The 17,401-nt window shown below is 39.6% G+C and overlaps 1 protein-coding gene across 3 annotated transcripts in view; it reads left to right on the top strand.

Moving 5' to 3' along the window:
• Nucleotides 1–8,250: 8,250 nt before the first annotated feature.
• Nucleotides 8,251–17,401, top strand: part of COMMD10 (COMM domain containing 10) — a 159,864-nt gene continuing 150,713 nt past the window's right edge. Inside the window, exons 1-3 of one of the 3 annotated variants that reach the window (XM_037032104.1) lie at nt 8,251–8,333; nt 9,325–9,415; nt 13,643–13,753. In XM_037032104.1, coding sequence (XP_036887999.1) covers nt 8,293–8,333; nt 9,325–9,415; nt 13,643–13,753 — 243 coding nt within the window. In that variant the 5' untranslated portion in view covers nt 8,251–8,292. Of the gene's footprint in view, nt 8,334–8,467; nt 8,569–9,324; nt 9,416–13,642; nt 13,754–17,401 lie in introns of those variants that run through there. The other 2 variants (XM_037032106.1, XM_037032107.1) reach the window with 2 other exon arrangements.

Below are 17,401 nucleotides of genomic sequence, written 5' to 3' on the forward strand. Positions count from 1 at the left end.
ATCTAAGCCAAGCGTAATGAGAAAACCTTTTAAAACCCTGTCTAAATAAAAGATGGTTATACTGAAGACGTAAATGAGTGCATTCTTTTCAAATGCAATAGTATTAATAATTTATTTTGGACCTTTAACACACACAGAAATAAATTTTGGCAATGGTTAATAGCTTAATATTATTTATAAATTACCATGAGAATGATGTTAATATTTGGATCACCCAAAGTATATTTATTCATATGAACCTCTTTTAATACCTAATATTAAAAAGCTTGAACATATAACTAATTTACTTTGTATTTATTACATTTTGAATAATGACTTCACTGTTTTGTAGAAATAATACATTCTCCCATCCAAGTGCTAACTAGGCCTGATCCTGCTTAGCTTCTGAAATCAGACAAGATCAGGTGTGCTTAGGGTGGTATGGCCATAGAGTACATTCTCATTATTGGAAATCCAAGCAATACAGAGAAGTACAAGTTAGAAGGTAAAAGATATAGAAAAATTTTATCAACCAGAAGTAATATTGTGAACATCAGCCAAACCAAATTCCAATAATCTCTGAATGGATATGTATATCTAGACCTCAATCTATGTGTGATATACAACCTATACATATATATTAAAATTATTTTTATTAAACTGGATTGGAGAAGGAAACTAAATCGAAGAAGTTGCTTTATTTTAGATAGTTATTTCTTTAACAAATATATGTGCATTCCTAAAATATTCCCCCAAAGCAGGGGTCACAAATTCAAGTGACTTCAGGAACAGTGACAATACGATTCATGAAGCAAAAGCTCTAGACATTAAGTTGCTGGGATTGTTTTCAAAATAAAGATTTTTCTGATCACATTGTCTGTCACCACAGTAAGTCAAATAAAGTGGGCAGTGTTTCCACAACCCATGAGCCACATTCAGACCACAGTTCTGCAGATTGGTACCCTTGCAATTTTTAAAAAGTATTAAGATGTTATAGTCAATTTAGTTTTGAAATGATGTATTTATTTTAAGGTAGCATGAAAGATTAAGAAATTAGTACTGAAAACTTTATTTCACTTATTTTGTCCATGTTTAAATTAGTTCTCTCAGCATATATCAATTTTACACTATCAGATATTAAAGTATATATTTAATTTCATAAACATAACTTCCATCTAAACTAAATCTTAGTTCTGTATGAATTTGATATTCACTACATGTCACAGCATCTCCACTCCTGAGTTTTTAAAATTTTCATTAATTTCTTAGTTGGCTTGTTTTTTAACTATCAGTTTTCCCAAAAAGAACTCATGAAAATTACAAATGCAATCATGTTTGAGAATACTTGGCTGGAATTTCTTCCTAAAAGTTTGGAGAAGTCTGAGAAGTGTTCATTCCTTTTCTTCTTGTAAGTGACTTACGTTTTTTACCTGGATGCCTGAAAACATGTTTTTCTCTATCCTGGAACTGGATTGTTTTCCCAGAATTTGTCCAGCATCATCGTTCTATATCGGGGTCTTCCAGAAAACAACATGCTCTTTCAGTTCTTTCAACTTTATAGGGAGATCGTCTCCTAGCAGGTATGTGTTGTGACCACGCCCCTACAGGGGCGAGATGACTTCCCACCTGAGTTTGGTTTGGCGCTGAGCCTTACGACGATGCACACATACCGCGCAGGTCTGAGAGGTTTTACGACTCATAGAATGGACTTTCTGGGACAAGTAGGAGAGGCTGCCAAGTGGGTTCAAAAATGGCTTGGGACAGCTGGCAAGGGTGACTGGCCTGGGATTTCCTAGTGGTTAGGGAGTGGGGCCAGGAGGAGGATTCTCCCAGGCAGTCGGGGGCCCGGGGGGCGGGGGGGATGTTTGGTTGGCACGCTTGCCAGTGCCAGGGGAGGGAGCGCCTGGGCCTCCTTACCAGCTTGCCCGCGTGTGGAGTAGAAGGGGAGAGGGAGTGATGGGGACTTGAAAGCTGTCAGCAGTCAAACATCAAAATTGGAGTCAAGTTTTCTTTGCCTTTCTTTTTCCCTCTAAGGGCCCTCTTGTGCCCTTTAACTTGGTCTCCTGAGCCCAGGCAGCCCAGCTCGCCCACTTCTTCCAGGGATCACTTCTACCCCTGTGACTTTCTTAAGTAAACTTTTGCTTGGGGTTGAGAAAAAATGGAGCCAGACTGCTTATAATGATATTTGAATGTATTTTTCTATTTGTTGTTTTTTTTTTTTGCCCTTGGAACAGAGTTATCTTTAGGTTGGCTTTTCTTTGTTCTCAGTATCTACTTTGCGTTTGTCTCTTTCCTTTGCACTATGAATAGCCCTTCCTTTCCCTCAATAATTCAATTTGTAATTGCATCATCTGTTTCTAATTTATACATTAGTTAGGAAATGGTGTGCTTTTAGTCCTCAGTTTCTTTCCTTGGTTTCGCAATGGCTTTTACATCTAATTTTGTTGTTTTATCAAATTGTCTTTTAGCTCTTGTTTCACTATATTTATTTCCGTATTAAATACTATCATAAGGAGCACTCACATGGGATCTTCTTCTGCCTCTTAGGTTACATTTTATTCCAGGATGATTTTGTAATCTGTTTGTTGTTTGCATGCTGTTTACCTCTATTTCATACAAAGGGTCTGGCACAAATAATGCCCCTTTTTATTACAAAATCATAAACATGTAGTTCTGTAATATAGCAATATCACACTCAGGCACGCCCTGTGACATTTTAGGTGAAATGTTCAAATTGCTGTCCGTCTCGTGTGCGACATTCACATACCCTACCAACCACACTCAAGCAAACCTTACATCTGCCGGACCCTGTATTTTTCTGTAGGTGATTGCACAGTTGTTGTGCCCTTTCTTCTCATCCTGCTGTGTTTAGCATGGACAGCTCTGCCCAGACCTCTGTTTTCTGTGATGTAGTGCCAGAATCTCCTTAGTTCTGTTGCCTTTTAATGTGGGATTTCTTTTTCCATCCAGGATGCCAGCTTGATAGCTCAATATGGCATTGTATCTACTTTTCTACAGAAGTTTCAGGGGAAGCTGGGGCTGAGGGTAGCGTTGGCTGGTGGGCTTAATTTTGACTTTCTCAACACTGAGATTTAGTTAACTGTCCCATAACGGGATTCACCCCACTGGGTGGGTGCATGTCCAATCCCTGAGGGTGGGTAGATACCCCATACTTCAGCTGAGCCCTTGGTTAAGTAACCCAGAGCCTCGGATTTCTCCTGAGTCAGCCCTGGTGGTTCACTTCCCTATTTCATTCTTTCACTTCCACTTAGTATGGGGAAGAATCATAGGGCCTGGGGGGGTTCAGTCAGTGTTCAGTTACCCATGAGTTGGGAGGTTGAGGGAAAGCTTATTTCATGGTGGCTTCAATGTAACCTTTTCTGCGAGATTTTTGCTTCAGAGTCTCTTTTGTTCTTGTGTTCTTTTTTCAAATTTCTAGGTCCTTATTCATCATGTGGCGTATTATATACAGTCTTGGTTTTTTCTGCCTACTGCTCTACTTTTCCCCTTACCCAGAGGCACCAGAAGAGTGCCGCCTGGAGATTCCTCTGGTCTCCACACATCCTGCATTGTCCCTCACAGATTTACAATCTCCAGGGATTTCCCCAGACTTCCCCTGAGCTGACTATTTACCTCCCATTCAGCTCCTCTCCAAACCGAGGGCTCTATAGAGAGTTCTCATGGCTCTGTGCACAACCTGCAAAGGTACCCGTTTCACCAGGTTGGGAACCACCTTAGACTCCAGCTTAGTTAATGCAGATAGATGAAGTTTCTTTTCTTGGCAGACATGTTTTTCAAGTGTATTATTAAGTTATGCTTCTTTCCTGGTTTGTTTTTTGTTGATGGATTTTTCTTTTTCTGTTGTCTACTATTTTTATTTCCTTAAGTAAGTCATCGGGTAAAAGAGGATCTGTAATCGTGCCTCACTTAATTTGTCTCTGTAGAAAGCACCATCTAATTCTTTTCAAACTGTGTTAACTGGTGAAAATTACTGAAGACACCACTCAATATCTCTCACATCATATGCATAAATATCAGTTCTGTTAATGGCACTGGCCTCTTGGGGATAGAATGGAGGGAACGAGGTGTAAATTAAAATGGAGGGGTGATAATTTGAGACGGTTTTCAACTTTAAGTTTGAGAATAGATTAGAAAGGCATCTGTTCATATATCACAAAGTATGTTTTTGCTACATGTTAATAAAAATTTACCTCCCCTACACTTCCCCATCCTCCATTTGGTTAAGGGTGGGTGAACATAAATAACATTGTTTTAGAGGCAGAAGTGGTCTGAAACTTTAATGCTATTCCCGCCCCCACCCCCTAAGCTTCTTGCTTCCTTTCCACATCACAGGCTGGTATGTAAATATTCAAAAGATAGATTATAATCATGCATCCTTTATTCTTGATATGTCTTATATTAAATAGGAACATTCACATAACTGACTCATAAATAAAAATATGTAATTTTAAAACTTCATTCCCCTGAGACTCTGGAGAGAAAATGTAGAACAAACAGTTACATACTAGCCATTTAGAAAGGTGTTCTTTGTTTTTATCCCAAATGATTCTGTCATAACCGTGAGTCAAGTGCTGACTATGGAGCTGAAAGCAGGCGAAACACTGGCTGAGTGGTGTTGCGGAGAGCAGGAGTGGCGCGGGGGAGGTGGGAAGGAGACAATCCGGGCAGTGGCTTCTGTAAGTGAATGTGATAAAGCAGCTGAATATTAATTTTGTATTTCAGAGTCTTCTGGGGATAGGACATGGGCAGCAAGCAGGTAGTTATAGCTCTCTGCCAGTATGTGACTCTAAACTACTTTTGATAAATGCACCAGAGAAACTCAAAGCGAGTTGTAGGACAACCGACTTGTACAATGTTAAGGACCTGGGCCAGGTACCTATCTAACCCGCTGCTGGAAATATCTGGGGTGCATAATGGGATGCTATACCCCCAATTTGACAATATATATCAAAAGCTTACTTAAAAGCTTACTTCAGCTGGACTGAGTTTCTGGGGCTTAGATGTTGTTCTGGTGGGTTAGTTACCCTTCCCTGCAAAATATTGTTTTCACTTGTGGCTGGAATGTTGAGGGGTGGATTTGGACAGGGCTTCTTGTTGTACCCACGATTTACTTCAGGGTTGGAGGAGTCTTCTGGGGAAAAAAGGCTCACACTTTCTGCTGAAGTGTTGAAGATGTAAATCATGCCTGGGTGGGGGGCGGGGAGCATGGGTGCAGCCTGAGGCTATATTGCAGGAGAGCCTGTGGAGCCTCTGAGAGGAAACTCACCAAAAGGGAGGGGCTCCAAACAGGACCCAGGTCACACCCAGAAGGAAGCATTAACTCTCTGGACATGGTGGAGGACTGTCACCAACCTCACTCCAACCTGTGCTGTGATAGACCATTTGGTAAAGCAACTGAACTGAAAAGCTGTATCACTGAAGAGGTGAAGTACGCAGGCCCCAAGCAACTCTTGTGCTGAGATTCCATTCAAGAAGTAAAACTCTCTTCAAGTTATATACCTCCCCAGACATGCTCAGCCTCAGAGCATCCCAGGCTTCGGTGGGTTGCTTCACTTCCCCAATAACGAGGCCCTTGGGAAAGAACTCTGAACTCTTGCCCTAGCCTTAAAGTCCCTGCCACTTGCTGCCACCCGTGGTAGGGGGTAGAACAGGAGACAGCTGGCAGTGGGTATGGTTAGGGATTAGGCCATGGACTCCTCTTCTCCTACAGCTCCAGGACTTGGTTCTTGCTCTACCAGACTCAACGCATGGAAGCTCTAGATTTTCCAGTGCTTGTTGAGAGGCACCAGGTAACATATCCCAGAAGTACAGGGAAGTATAAGCCCATAGGACAAATTTTGACCAATAAGACAAAGGAGATATGAAAGAGTCTGCAGACAAATTTCCTTCCTTCCCTGCTACCTCCTGGCTTTTCCAAGACAAAATGACTCAATATAGTCTTTCTGGAACTATCCCACAGTACGAAGAAATGAACTAGGTTTCAAAGTTGTAACCAGCTGGATAACACATGACCTTGTATTTGCTTTCTTTCTTTCCTTCCTTCCCCTTTGTCCTAGATTGTACTTCCCTGCAATTATAGTGCCCCGTGAAGCACTAACATATTGTTTTCTAGAGAACCCAGACTAACACAGAGTTTTTTTTAAAGTGGATTTGGTGGAAGTTTAAAATGAAGGCAAGAGTACGAGAGAAACTTTGGGGCATTCAGCCTGCTTAATAGTCGTAATAGATTGGGGGCAGCAGATCTAGGCTCTAGACCCGCCTAAAGATGGGTGGACAGGTTTGGGGTTGGGGATAAAGTGCGGTTATGGAATTACATCTCCAGGAGGTACATTTCCTATCTTCTAGCAGGCAACAAGGGGTAGACAATTATAAGGACTTTTTCATAGATATACATGCCCAGGTATATTTCAGAGAAACCAGAAATATTTTGAGTGAGGGTCTCATTTAAGGGGTAAAATTATTTACTGCATCAAGCCTTTATAGCAAGTGGCAATAAGAAATGATCACCCATCAGTGGAAATAAAAAAGTAAGAATGAGGGGTCTCTGTACCCATGGGAGATTCTCTTTCTAAAACCTTAGAAGCATGTGCTTTGCTTTATAAGGGAGGGTAGAGTGTTTTTTGTACCTATACATCACAGAACTTAATTCTTACCACTGTACAGAAGAACAGACATTGTTCCCACCCCCATTTTTCAGATCAGGAACAAGAAAGTGAGGTTAAATGTTCCAGGTTACCTGGGTCCAGGACTCAACTCAGCTTGATAATGCTCTTTTGCTCAAAATCCTAGCTATGGTTTTGAAAGCAACTGAGGAGGATGGAAAACTTCACTAGAGATTCAAAAGGGTTTTAGGGTTTTTTCTACTTCAGACATTGAATCAAGATAAGAGAGAAATGATTCAAAAGGTGATTTAAGTGGGACTCTTTTCAAGTTGTGGCAGGTAGGGTAATATGTTTGTATCAAAACCTATAATTTATGTAGATTCACATACATATTTTTTACATATTGCAGCATTGCAGAGTACGTGGAGTGTTGTGATACTAAATGTATTTGTATAATTGACTCAATTATCCATGTCGGTATTTCTGACATTTAATTTGCAATCTGGCTCCTCCTCTCTGTTAGGATGTTTTGGGGCTGCTGTAGGAATGCCAACTAATTTAAATAATAATTTAAGTAAAACATAATTAAGTAGGAGAATTAAATTCAATCTTTTGCCAGCTCCTGAAAATTCTATATCTGAAACGCAACCCTAATCCACCCACTATCTGCTTATTTTCCTATGCCATTTTACTACCACAGGATTTTATTGCTTTCCATAGATTATTGCAAGTTTTCTGTCTGGCTTTTTTTTTTTCTTTACCTCTTTCCGATCCAACCGTTATTCTGCTGACAGTAACCTTAAGACAAACAAACAAACAAAGAAAAACAAATAAGCCAGCTCTCATCACAAAAATTTCTTTGCTTGAAAACATTTGATGATTCTCAATTTTTCACCAGATTAATTAAGTGCACAGGCCACAACATGTTACTCAAGGTTTCTTCATGTCACCTGCCCTAATCCTACCTCTGATGCCTTATCACTGTTCCCAGCTCCGAATTCCCTCACCGCACTACAAGTTTTTCTCAGAGATAAACCAAAGTATACGTGAACCCGTGTTGTCTCTCTACTTACGCTCCTGTGAGATCCTCAATGGGAATTTTCGTGGTGTTTTATCTGTCCCACTCTGCAGTACCTAACTTAGTGCCTGACTCCAAAGAGGGAACAATAAATACTGTCCATTTCCGCTGCGGGCAAACCCGGGGGGCAGAAATTTTGGTTTTTTGTATCCCAAGTGCCTAGCATAGCACTTGATACGTAGTAGGCTCTCAAAGAAAACTGCTGAACAAATGAAGGTACGTAGACAAACTCCACGCGGCGCTCTGCAGAGCGAGTATATAATATGCATATATACACACGCCTAAATACACACACGCTTATACACCCATATTACATACATAACACAAAAACACATCCATACCTAAGTATATATAATTAGTAAATATATAAATATAAATAAATTATACATCTACAGCCTGAACTCCGAACAGGCTAGAAAGGCAGGGCCGAGAACCGTGACGCCCCCTCGACCCCGCAGGACCGAGGGGTAGAACCCGGCGCTGGGTCCGCAGCAGCCCTCAAGCCCGGTGGGAGCTGCGTGGCTTGGCCCTTCCGGGTTTCCGTCCGCCGCCGCCTCCATTGGTTGGGCTCGGAGCAGCTGACTGGTAGCACCAGGCGTGGGAGCTTCAAGGATGGCGGCGCCTGCGGCACTGATCCTGCGGGAGAGCCCTAGGTAGCGGTCTGGCTGGGCACTTGCGGTAGCCGGGCCCTGGGTGGCGCGGCCGGGGTCGGAGTAAGGAAGCCCCCCGCTGTCTGTCACCTGGGCGCCTACGCGGGGCCCCCGTCCGGAGGCGGGGGGCGGGGCTGTCCTAGTCGCCCTGCGGGTCCCCGGACGGTGCGCGGGGCTCTGGGCCAGCCAGCTTGCGGTGGTTCACCTGCGCGGGGTCACAGTGCGCCTGGCCGCCGAGGTCAGTGCTGCCGTGGGTGGAAGCTGTCACTGTTCGCAGGGTGTACTGTCAGCAGTAGCCAGGCCTCCCTGGAGTAATGCTGAGTAACGTGGGGAGGTGTTCCCTTTACGTTTAAATTCTCTTTCTGACCTTTTGATGATGAGAAAGGCTCCGTTTGGTGCTGGACCGCCCTTAAACCTAACACGTGTCAGTATCCCTTTTCCCTCCAGACAGAATTAGGCCTCAGGCCAGTCGTCATTTGAAAACATTGCCTTTGTTTTCATTTTGTTTACTTTTAGTTAATTTTTGTTTATGGTAGGTAAGGTCAGCTGTCCTTGGTGGTGATATGAAATTCTCTTCTAAAATAAAATTATTTAAGCAAAAATGACTGCATGTAATGAAAGTAATTAAATCATAGTGAGGTGGTATGTGGATGCTGACATACTGAAGTACTGAAGTACTGGATTGGCCAAAAAGTCCATTGCGGTTTTTTTTTGTTTTTTTTTGTTTTTGGTAGGATGGCTCTGTAGCGCTTAGTTGTCTTTAACTTCGTTTGAAACAATTTTGTTAGGTTGTATTGTGACAGCTGTCAAGTCCATGTTAAAAAAATGCCGGTTGTCATCTGCTTTTCTGTATTTCACTCAGGCTTACCTTATAGCAATCAGAGTCATTGAAATGAAGACTTACAGACAACTTCAGCTATAAACAAGTGTACTAGAGCAAGTATAGTTGCACTGAAAAGCTCACATAAAAACTTTGTTTTACTAATTTATTTAGCATGAAAAAAGCAGTGTTGCTGATAAATGCAATAGATATAGGAAGATTTCCACGATTGCTCACCCGAATTCTTCAAAAACTTCACCTGAAGGTTTGTACTTTTGCATTTATATAATTTATAATACTTTCTTATTATTTCACTGAAACTCTGTGTTTCTACTTACAGAACATTTTGCGAAGTATAGTGTTTCCCGTTGTGTCTTTGAGAACACCAGGGCTTTAGAAAGTTTGATAATGTCCCTTGGTCAGAAGTTTTTATAGTAAATATTTAAGGGTGAATACAGTGTGCAGAATTTTCCAGATGTGTTTGACCTTGGAATATTTATCATGGGATATATTTTGGGACGAAGGTTCTGTGGAACATGCTTTGGGGAAGTTCTGATTTTATGACTTCATTATTCCTCTTAAAAATAATTCTGTGGTATCAGTCAGTATTTAATCTTTCATTTAATCTTTGACTTTTATTTCAAGAGTTAGTAATTCACTGCTTGCTCACCAGTCTAAGTTAACTTTATCAGGTTATAAAAATTTAATTTCATTCATCACGTATTTATGGAACACCCACTAACTGTTCTGCCTGGTACCAGGCATCACCATTAAACAAGAACTTGGACTCTTTCTTCTTTTTTTTCTTGGCAAGGAGTCAGCCCAAAGCCCTTTCTCCCTCTGAAATGTCTCTCAAATCCAAGTTCTCTTTATAGTCCTAGTTCAGATTTTTATTATTTCTTCTTTGGACACAATAATTACCTTCAAACTGGCATCTTTAGTCTCTCCCTTTCTATTGCTTCTTCATAATGCTATTTCATCTATCATTTGGATAAAAATTTTTCTCCAAATATTTTTTTCAAAAAAAGAATTGATCATATCAAAGCCATAAATGGTTTTCCTTTGCCCTGTGGGAAAAAGTTCAAAATCCTTGTTGTATTATAATAACATTATAATATAGCCATAACCTATATTCTCCCCCCTTTGCAAGTGCTCCAGTCACACTGGACTGTGCTTTTTTACTAGAACATGCCATGAATTTTTCAACTCTGTGTGTGTGTGTGTGTGTGTGTGTGTATTCTCTTTCCTTTACCTATGATGTCCTCCTTCCCTTCTCTAGTGAATAAACAAACTAGTTTTCATCTTTCAGGGATTTTAGTCTCACTCTCAGCAGTTGTTCTATCTTCTGTGCTTCTAAAACACTTGGTTCATTATTGTATCACCCCACTTTAGTATTGTATCATAAGTATTTGTTTCATGATTACAGGATCTTTCTCTAACCTTGAATTCCTGAGTATTATGTCTTATCTTAATCTTTCCTGCACCTAATACATTGATACTTATACAGTCGGCATTCAGTAACTGTTCTTGGAGTTAGTTTCTTCTTTGCTGTGGGAAACACAAAACAAATGTAAGTCCTTTAAATTCCTGTCTGTAAGGAATTTGCTATTTGCAAGTACATTGCTCCTTTTGTGACTGCTACCATGTTTTGCATTATTAGCTCATAGTGGAATTAATGTGGCAACTTTAGGAAATAGGTACCATTTCATCTTTATTTTATTGGTGAAGAAACTGAGATAGAGACTAGTTAAATAATTTGCCCAAGATCACACAGCTCACTAGTAAGGCAGTCTGTTCCAGAATCTCTCTCTTTACTTCATTACAGTAAACCTCAGAAAAGGATATGAAATAGTATGTGAATCTGTCTAAAAGTGAATGATGAATGCAGTTTATACAGAAATTGTGCTTTGATTCTCTGAGCTGTTAGGTGGCGGCCTTTGTAAGCATACATATCAAACAATGTGGGCCAAACAGTTCTTACCTACATCTTTGGTTCTTCCTACTGAGAGAGGATGGAATATTTTCAGGGAAATTTGTGATGTGTATTTTGCCTTTGACCCTGTCAGTCACCTCTGGAGTTGGTGATAAGTTAATGTTTATCTTGGAGTAACTGTGGCTGAAGCATTCCAGAGATGCCTGAATGCTGTACCATCCCAGGTAGGGGAGTGAAGATGAGGAGGTGTGGTTATTGAGAGCTGAAGCAACTGAGAACAGAAATGTGTATGTGTGAGTATTTGACTTATAAGAGAATCTGGAAAGGTATGGTTTGTTTTTTTCCCCCTGGAGAGTTTCAGGGAGTGTTCTTCCAGAAGGGCTTCTATTGTGATAAGAGCTTTTATCAAGTAAGATTTATAGAGACATTCAGGATCTTCCAGCTTGCTTGCTTGCTTTCTTTTTTTAAAAGATTTTATTTATTTATCTTTAGAGGGGAAGGGAAGGAGAGAGGGAGAGAAATATCAATGTATGGTTGCATGTCGTGAGTCCCCTGCTGGGAACCGGCCTGCAACCCAGGCATGTGCCCTGCCTGGGAATCGAACCTCGATACTCTGGTTCGCAGGCCTGCACTCAATCCACTGAGCTACACCAGCCAGGGCCTCTGCCAGCTTTCTTTTATTTACTTTTCGTCTGTCAAGTTGGACTTTGCCTTCCAGTGAGCAGAGCCTTTAGAACAGCGAGACCTGACTAGACTAATAAGGTGTAGATATTTAGATGCTGTACTAAATGATACCAGCTTAGCACATTGATTTTACCAAGCTTAATCTGTTTATGGGCAGAGATAATCTATTTTGGTCCAGATTGGTTCCTCGGAACCCTAGTAGGATTGAACATAGGAAACTAAGACAGCTTAGGTATAGAATATGGGCATGCCTAAGCATGGGTCTGGGAGTCCACTCTGAACTGGCCATCTTCCTGGCCAGGGAAATGTGCAGGACAGTCCCGCACAAAGAATTGTCCCATCCATCATGCTCATAGAGTCTGAGTTGGGAAATACTGAGGGAAGTCAGACCATCTGCCATAGCTGGGAACTTAGAAATAAACATTTATTGCTTCTGAGTTTCAAAAATAACGGTTACAAGTCATGCAATTAAAAAAAAACAACTCAGCCCTGGCTGATGTAGCCCAGTGGGTTGAGCGCAGGCCTGCGAACCAGAGGATCGCAGTTCGATTCCCAGTCAGGGCACATGCCTGGGTTGCAGGCCAGTTCCCGGCAGGGGACACACGATACATTATGTGTCCTTGGCAGAGGCAACCATACATTGATATTTCTCTCCCTCTCTCCTTCCCTTCCCCTCTATAGATAAATAAATAAAATATTAAAAAAAAAAAACAACTCATATACTTTGCTACTAGAAGAGACTTTTGGCCTCTCACACAAAGCTTGTTAATGTAACTACACTGTGTGTCTAGCTTTGAGAGGTCAGGCATCTGGGCTCCTGGGTGGACTAGAGACAGCCAGCTGGGGGATGAAGGTGCTGCTGTGATGAAGCCTGTAAGGCAGTTTCAGGAATTGCCTTTTGATCATGGAATGAAATGGGAGAATCCTGAAAATCAGAAGAAATATAAAAGCACAGAATTCTGAGGGGTGTTTTTACTAAAGGGAAAAATTATAGATGTATTCTAGGAGTTCTTTAGGGTACTTCAGCCCAGAACTTTGATGCTTGTAATTATGACCTGAGTCAGCATTAGAATTAGTTGAGTTCCGTATACTTTGTTTACAGAATTCTAGAATGGATGCCATACATTTTAGAAACATTTCTTCCAAATTTTTAAAATAAAAGTTCATTTATTTCATAGATTCATTTGTGAGTACCACTGTACTTCCCCGTGATGATAGAGAGAGGAATCTCTTTAATATACAGAACAATCACATGTGTAAGCCCCAGCATGTGGACATCCTGAGGATTTTTTTTGGTTATTCCAGTGTGGAGGGTGCCGCTCGCGTTCAGTGCTCTGGGACTGTAAATGTCTTACCTATTCAGTACAGTCCTTCAGACAAAAAAAATAGTCTCACGTATATGGACCAAAAAAAGGGGTCGCTTGTCTCTGTTTTTGTGTGTCTTTTTAACTAGAGACTGGTATGCCTGAGGATGTGAATTGTCTGTGTAGCCCATAATAGATACTCAGTAAATGTTTTGAATGAGTGAAGGTGGAAATGACTGAATCATTAATTTTTTGGAAATTACTATATTGTTAACATTTTGAGGTTTTACCTTCTAACTTTTTTTCTAAATATCCATTAGTTATGTATTTACTATTATTTTCACCTCCATATATTTTAAAATACTGTTTTTTAAAAAATGAACTTTATTTGGTAATATCCAGATATTGAACTGTGCCATGATTTTGAGATATTGAAATTTATAAACACATGACTTTCTTTTACCTAGGATTTACTTTTTCTTTTAGAATCTCATTCTGCATATGACTAAAAGAATCTTCTGAGTATCTGAGTACCTGAATGTATGCTAATAGATGGCTTTTTGCACTGCAGGCTGAGAACAGTTTCAGTGAAGAAGAGGAAGAAAAACTTCAAGCTGCATTTTCTCTAGAGAAACAAGATCTTCACCTAGTTCTTGAAACAATATCATTCATTTTAGAACAGGTATTTTTATTGCCCCAAAGTTTCTAACCATTGTTGTTTAGTATGTTTGTATTGCTATGATATGTATAACATTTTTTAAAAGTATGTAGATGGAACCTGTGAATATATTTTAATCAAGAATTTTAATGTAGTAAAAAAAATATTTGAATATGTGATTCCCCCATCCCACAGTATTGTATTCTGCAAAACAGGCTTAATGTTGAGTAGTGTGAAGAGAGTGTTTTGGCAATATGAATCAATACTTTATTTACTTGAGACATTTATAAAAGATTTTATTTCATTGTTACTTGGTATAATAACTTGGAAAATTAGTACTCTTTAGTTTAAAATTTTAATAAATGATTTGGGGGGATTTGACTAAGATGATAAATGAATCATTTAGAAAAGAAGTAGCTGTCCAAGGACTTTGTCACTCAGTTTCTTCACACTGAGCTCCCTTCTGCACCCTTCCTTTCCTCCAAGGGAGGATGAAAATTTTATTCTGTAAGTTCCCTTTAAGTCACACCTCCTTCCCCTGTAGCCTTGACCTCTCATAATTGCAGTCTTCCCCTTACTTGGATTGCTTTTATCTTTGGCTCTTCACAGTAGAGCACTTTGTCTGTCTTTAATTGTTTCCTGAGTGTCAGTGATAACTTCTCTTTGTTTTGAATTTGTGGGGGCCAGGACCTTGTATGTGTGTGTATGTGTACACCACATGTGCCTACACATCTTATATAAACCTAGCACGTTGCTGGGCTTAAAATAGATTCTCAATAAACTTCTGTTGATTGATTAAATAGAATACTTGTGAAATTAAATTTTATTTTTCTTTTAAAAAAATTTCTTCTTTTTAAATGTATTTCTTTTAATTGTTGTTCAAGTACCGTTTTCTGTCTTTTCCTCCCATCTGATCCCACCCTCCTCCCATGTTCCCCACCTCCCTCCAAATTTCCACCCCCCCCCCGCCCTTAGTTTTTGTCCATGTGTACTTTATACTACTTCCTGTAAACCCTTCTCCCTTTTCCCCTGAAATTCCCTTCCCTCTCCCCTCTGGTCCCTGTCAGCCTGTTCTCTATTTCAGTGTTTTTGGTTATATTTTGCTTGCTTGTTTGTTTTGTTGTTTAGGTTCCTGTTAAAGGTGAGATCATATGGTATTTGTCCTTCAACATCTGGCTTATTTCACTCAGCATAATGCTTTCCAGTTCCATCCATGATGTTGCAAAGGATAGGAACTCCTTCTTTCTTTCTGCTGCATAGAATTCCATTGTGTATATGTACCATAGTTTTTTGATCTAGTCATTTACTGATGGGAATCTAGATTGCTTCCAACTCTTGGCTATTGTAAATTGTGCTGCTATGAACATCGGGGTCCATAGGTTCTTTTGGATTGGTGTTTTCAGGGTTCTTAGGATATAATCCTAGCAGTAGAATTGCTGGGTCAAAAGGCAGACCTATTTTTAATTTTCTTAGAAAATTCCATACTGTTTTCTATAGTGGATGTACCAGTCTGCAATCCTACCAAGAGTAGACCAGAGTCCCCTCTTCCCCACACCCTCTCCAACACTTGTAGTTTGTCGATTTGTTTATGATGGCCATTCTGACCGGTGTAAAATGGTATCTCATTGTGGTTTTAATTTGCATCTCTCTGATAGCTAGCGATATTGAGCATCTTTTTATGTGTCTCTGGATCCTCTGTATGTCTTCCTTGGAGAAATGTCTGTTCAAGTCCTTTGCCCATTTTTTAAATTGGGTTGCTTGTCTTCTTAGAGTGAAGTCCTGTAAGTTCTTTCTATATTTTGGAGATTAAACCCTTGTCTGAGGGATCATTGGCAAATATGTTTTCCCATACAGTTGGTTCTCTTTATTTGAATACTGTTTTCTTTAGCTGTGTAGTAGCTCTTTATTTTGATGAGATCCCATTTGTTTATTCTTTCCTTTATGTCCCTTGTTCTAGGGGACATATCAGTAAAAATGTTGCTGCGTGGAATATCTGAGATTTTCCTGCCAATGTTCTTCTCTAGGACTTTAATGGTGTCATGGCTTATATTTAAGTCTTTTATTAACCTTGAATTTATTTTGGTGTATGGTGTAAGTCAGTGTTGGAATTTCATTTTTTTGCATGTAGCTGTCCACTTCTCCCAACACCATTTGTTGAAGAGGCTATTTTTATGTTGCTACCCTCTTTGTCAAATATTAATTGACTGTAGAGATTTGGGTTTAATTCTGGGCTCTGTGTTCTGTTTCATTGGTCTATGTGCCTGTTTTTACGCCTGTACCAGGCTGTTTTGATTACAGTGGCCTTATAATACAGTTTGATATCTGGTATTGTGATCCCTCCTACTTTGTTCTTCTTTCTCAAAATTGCGGCTGCCATTCTGGGTCTTTTATGGTTCCATATAGATTTTTGAAGTGTTTGTTCTATGTCTGTGAAATATGCTATTGGTACTTTAATAGGTATTGCATTGAATCTGTAAATTGCTCTGGGTAGTATGGACATTTTGATGATGTTAATTCTTCTAATACATGAACACGGTATATGTTTTTATTTGTTTGTGTCTTCCTTAATTTCTTTCTTCAGTGTTGTGTAGTTTTTTGCATATAAGTCTTTTGCCTCTTTGGCTAGGTGTATTCCCAGATATTTTATTTTTGTTTTTGCTATATCAAATGGAATTTTTTCTTGATTTCTGCTTCTGCTATTAATTGTTGGTATACAAAAATGCCTTTGATTTCTGGATATTGACTTTGTAGCCCGCTGTTTTGCCAAATTCATTTATTAGTTTGAGCAGTTTTTTGGTAGAGGCTATAGGATTTTCTATGTACACTATCATGTCATCTGAGAACAATGCCAGTTTTGTTTCCGCCTTTCCGATTTGGATGCCTTTTATTTCCTTTTCTTGTCTGATTGCTGTGGCTAGAACTTCCAATACTATATTGAATAGAAGTGGTGAAAGTGGACGACCTTGTCTTGTTCCTGATCTTAGTGGAAAAGCTTTTAGTTTTTTCCCATTGAGTATGATGTTGGCTGTAGGTCTTTCATATATGGCCTTTATTATATTGAGGAATGCTCCCTCTATTCCCATTTTTCTGAGTACCTTTATCATAAATGGGTGTTGTACCTTATCAAAAGCTTTTTCCATGTCTATTGATATGATCATGTGATTTTTGTCTTTGCTTTTGTTTATGTGGTGTATTACATTTACTGATTTGCAAATATTGAACCATCCTTGCATCCCTGGGATGAATCCCACTTGGTCATGGTGTATGATCTTTTTAATGTATTGTTAGATGTGATTTGCCAATATTTTGTTGCGGATTTTAGCATCTATGTTCATCAACGATATTGGCCTGAAGTTTCTTTCTTTGTTGTGTCTCTATCTGGTTTGGGGATTAGGATGATGCTGGCTTCATAAAAAGAGTTTGGGAGTCTTCCATCATTTGGGATTTTTTTGGAATAGTCTGTGAAGAATAGGGGTTAGCTCTTCCTTAAATGCTTTGTTGAATTCTCCTGTGAAACTGTCTGGTCCAGGGCTTTTGTGTGATGGAAGCTTTTTGATAACTGCTTCAATTTCATCTGCTGTTATTGGTCTCTTCAGGTTTTCTGCTTCTTCATTGCATTTTGGAATATTATATTTTTCTAGAAATTTGTCCATTTCACCTGGGTTTTCAAAT

Source organism: Sturnira hondurensis, unplaced genomic scaffold, assembly GCF_014824575.4.
Source record: "Sturnira hondurensis isolate 20B ecotype Veracruz unplaced genomic scaffold, ASM1482457v3 Scaffold0021354, whole genome shotgun sequence".
Lineage (NCBI taxonomy): Eukaryota > Metazoa > Chordata > Mammalia > Chiroptera > Phyllostomidae > Sturnira > Sturnira hondurensis.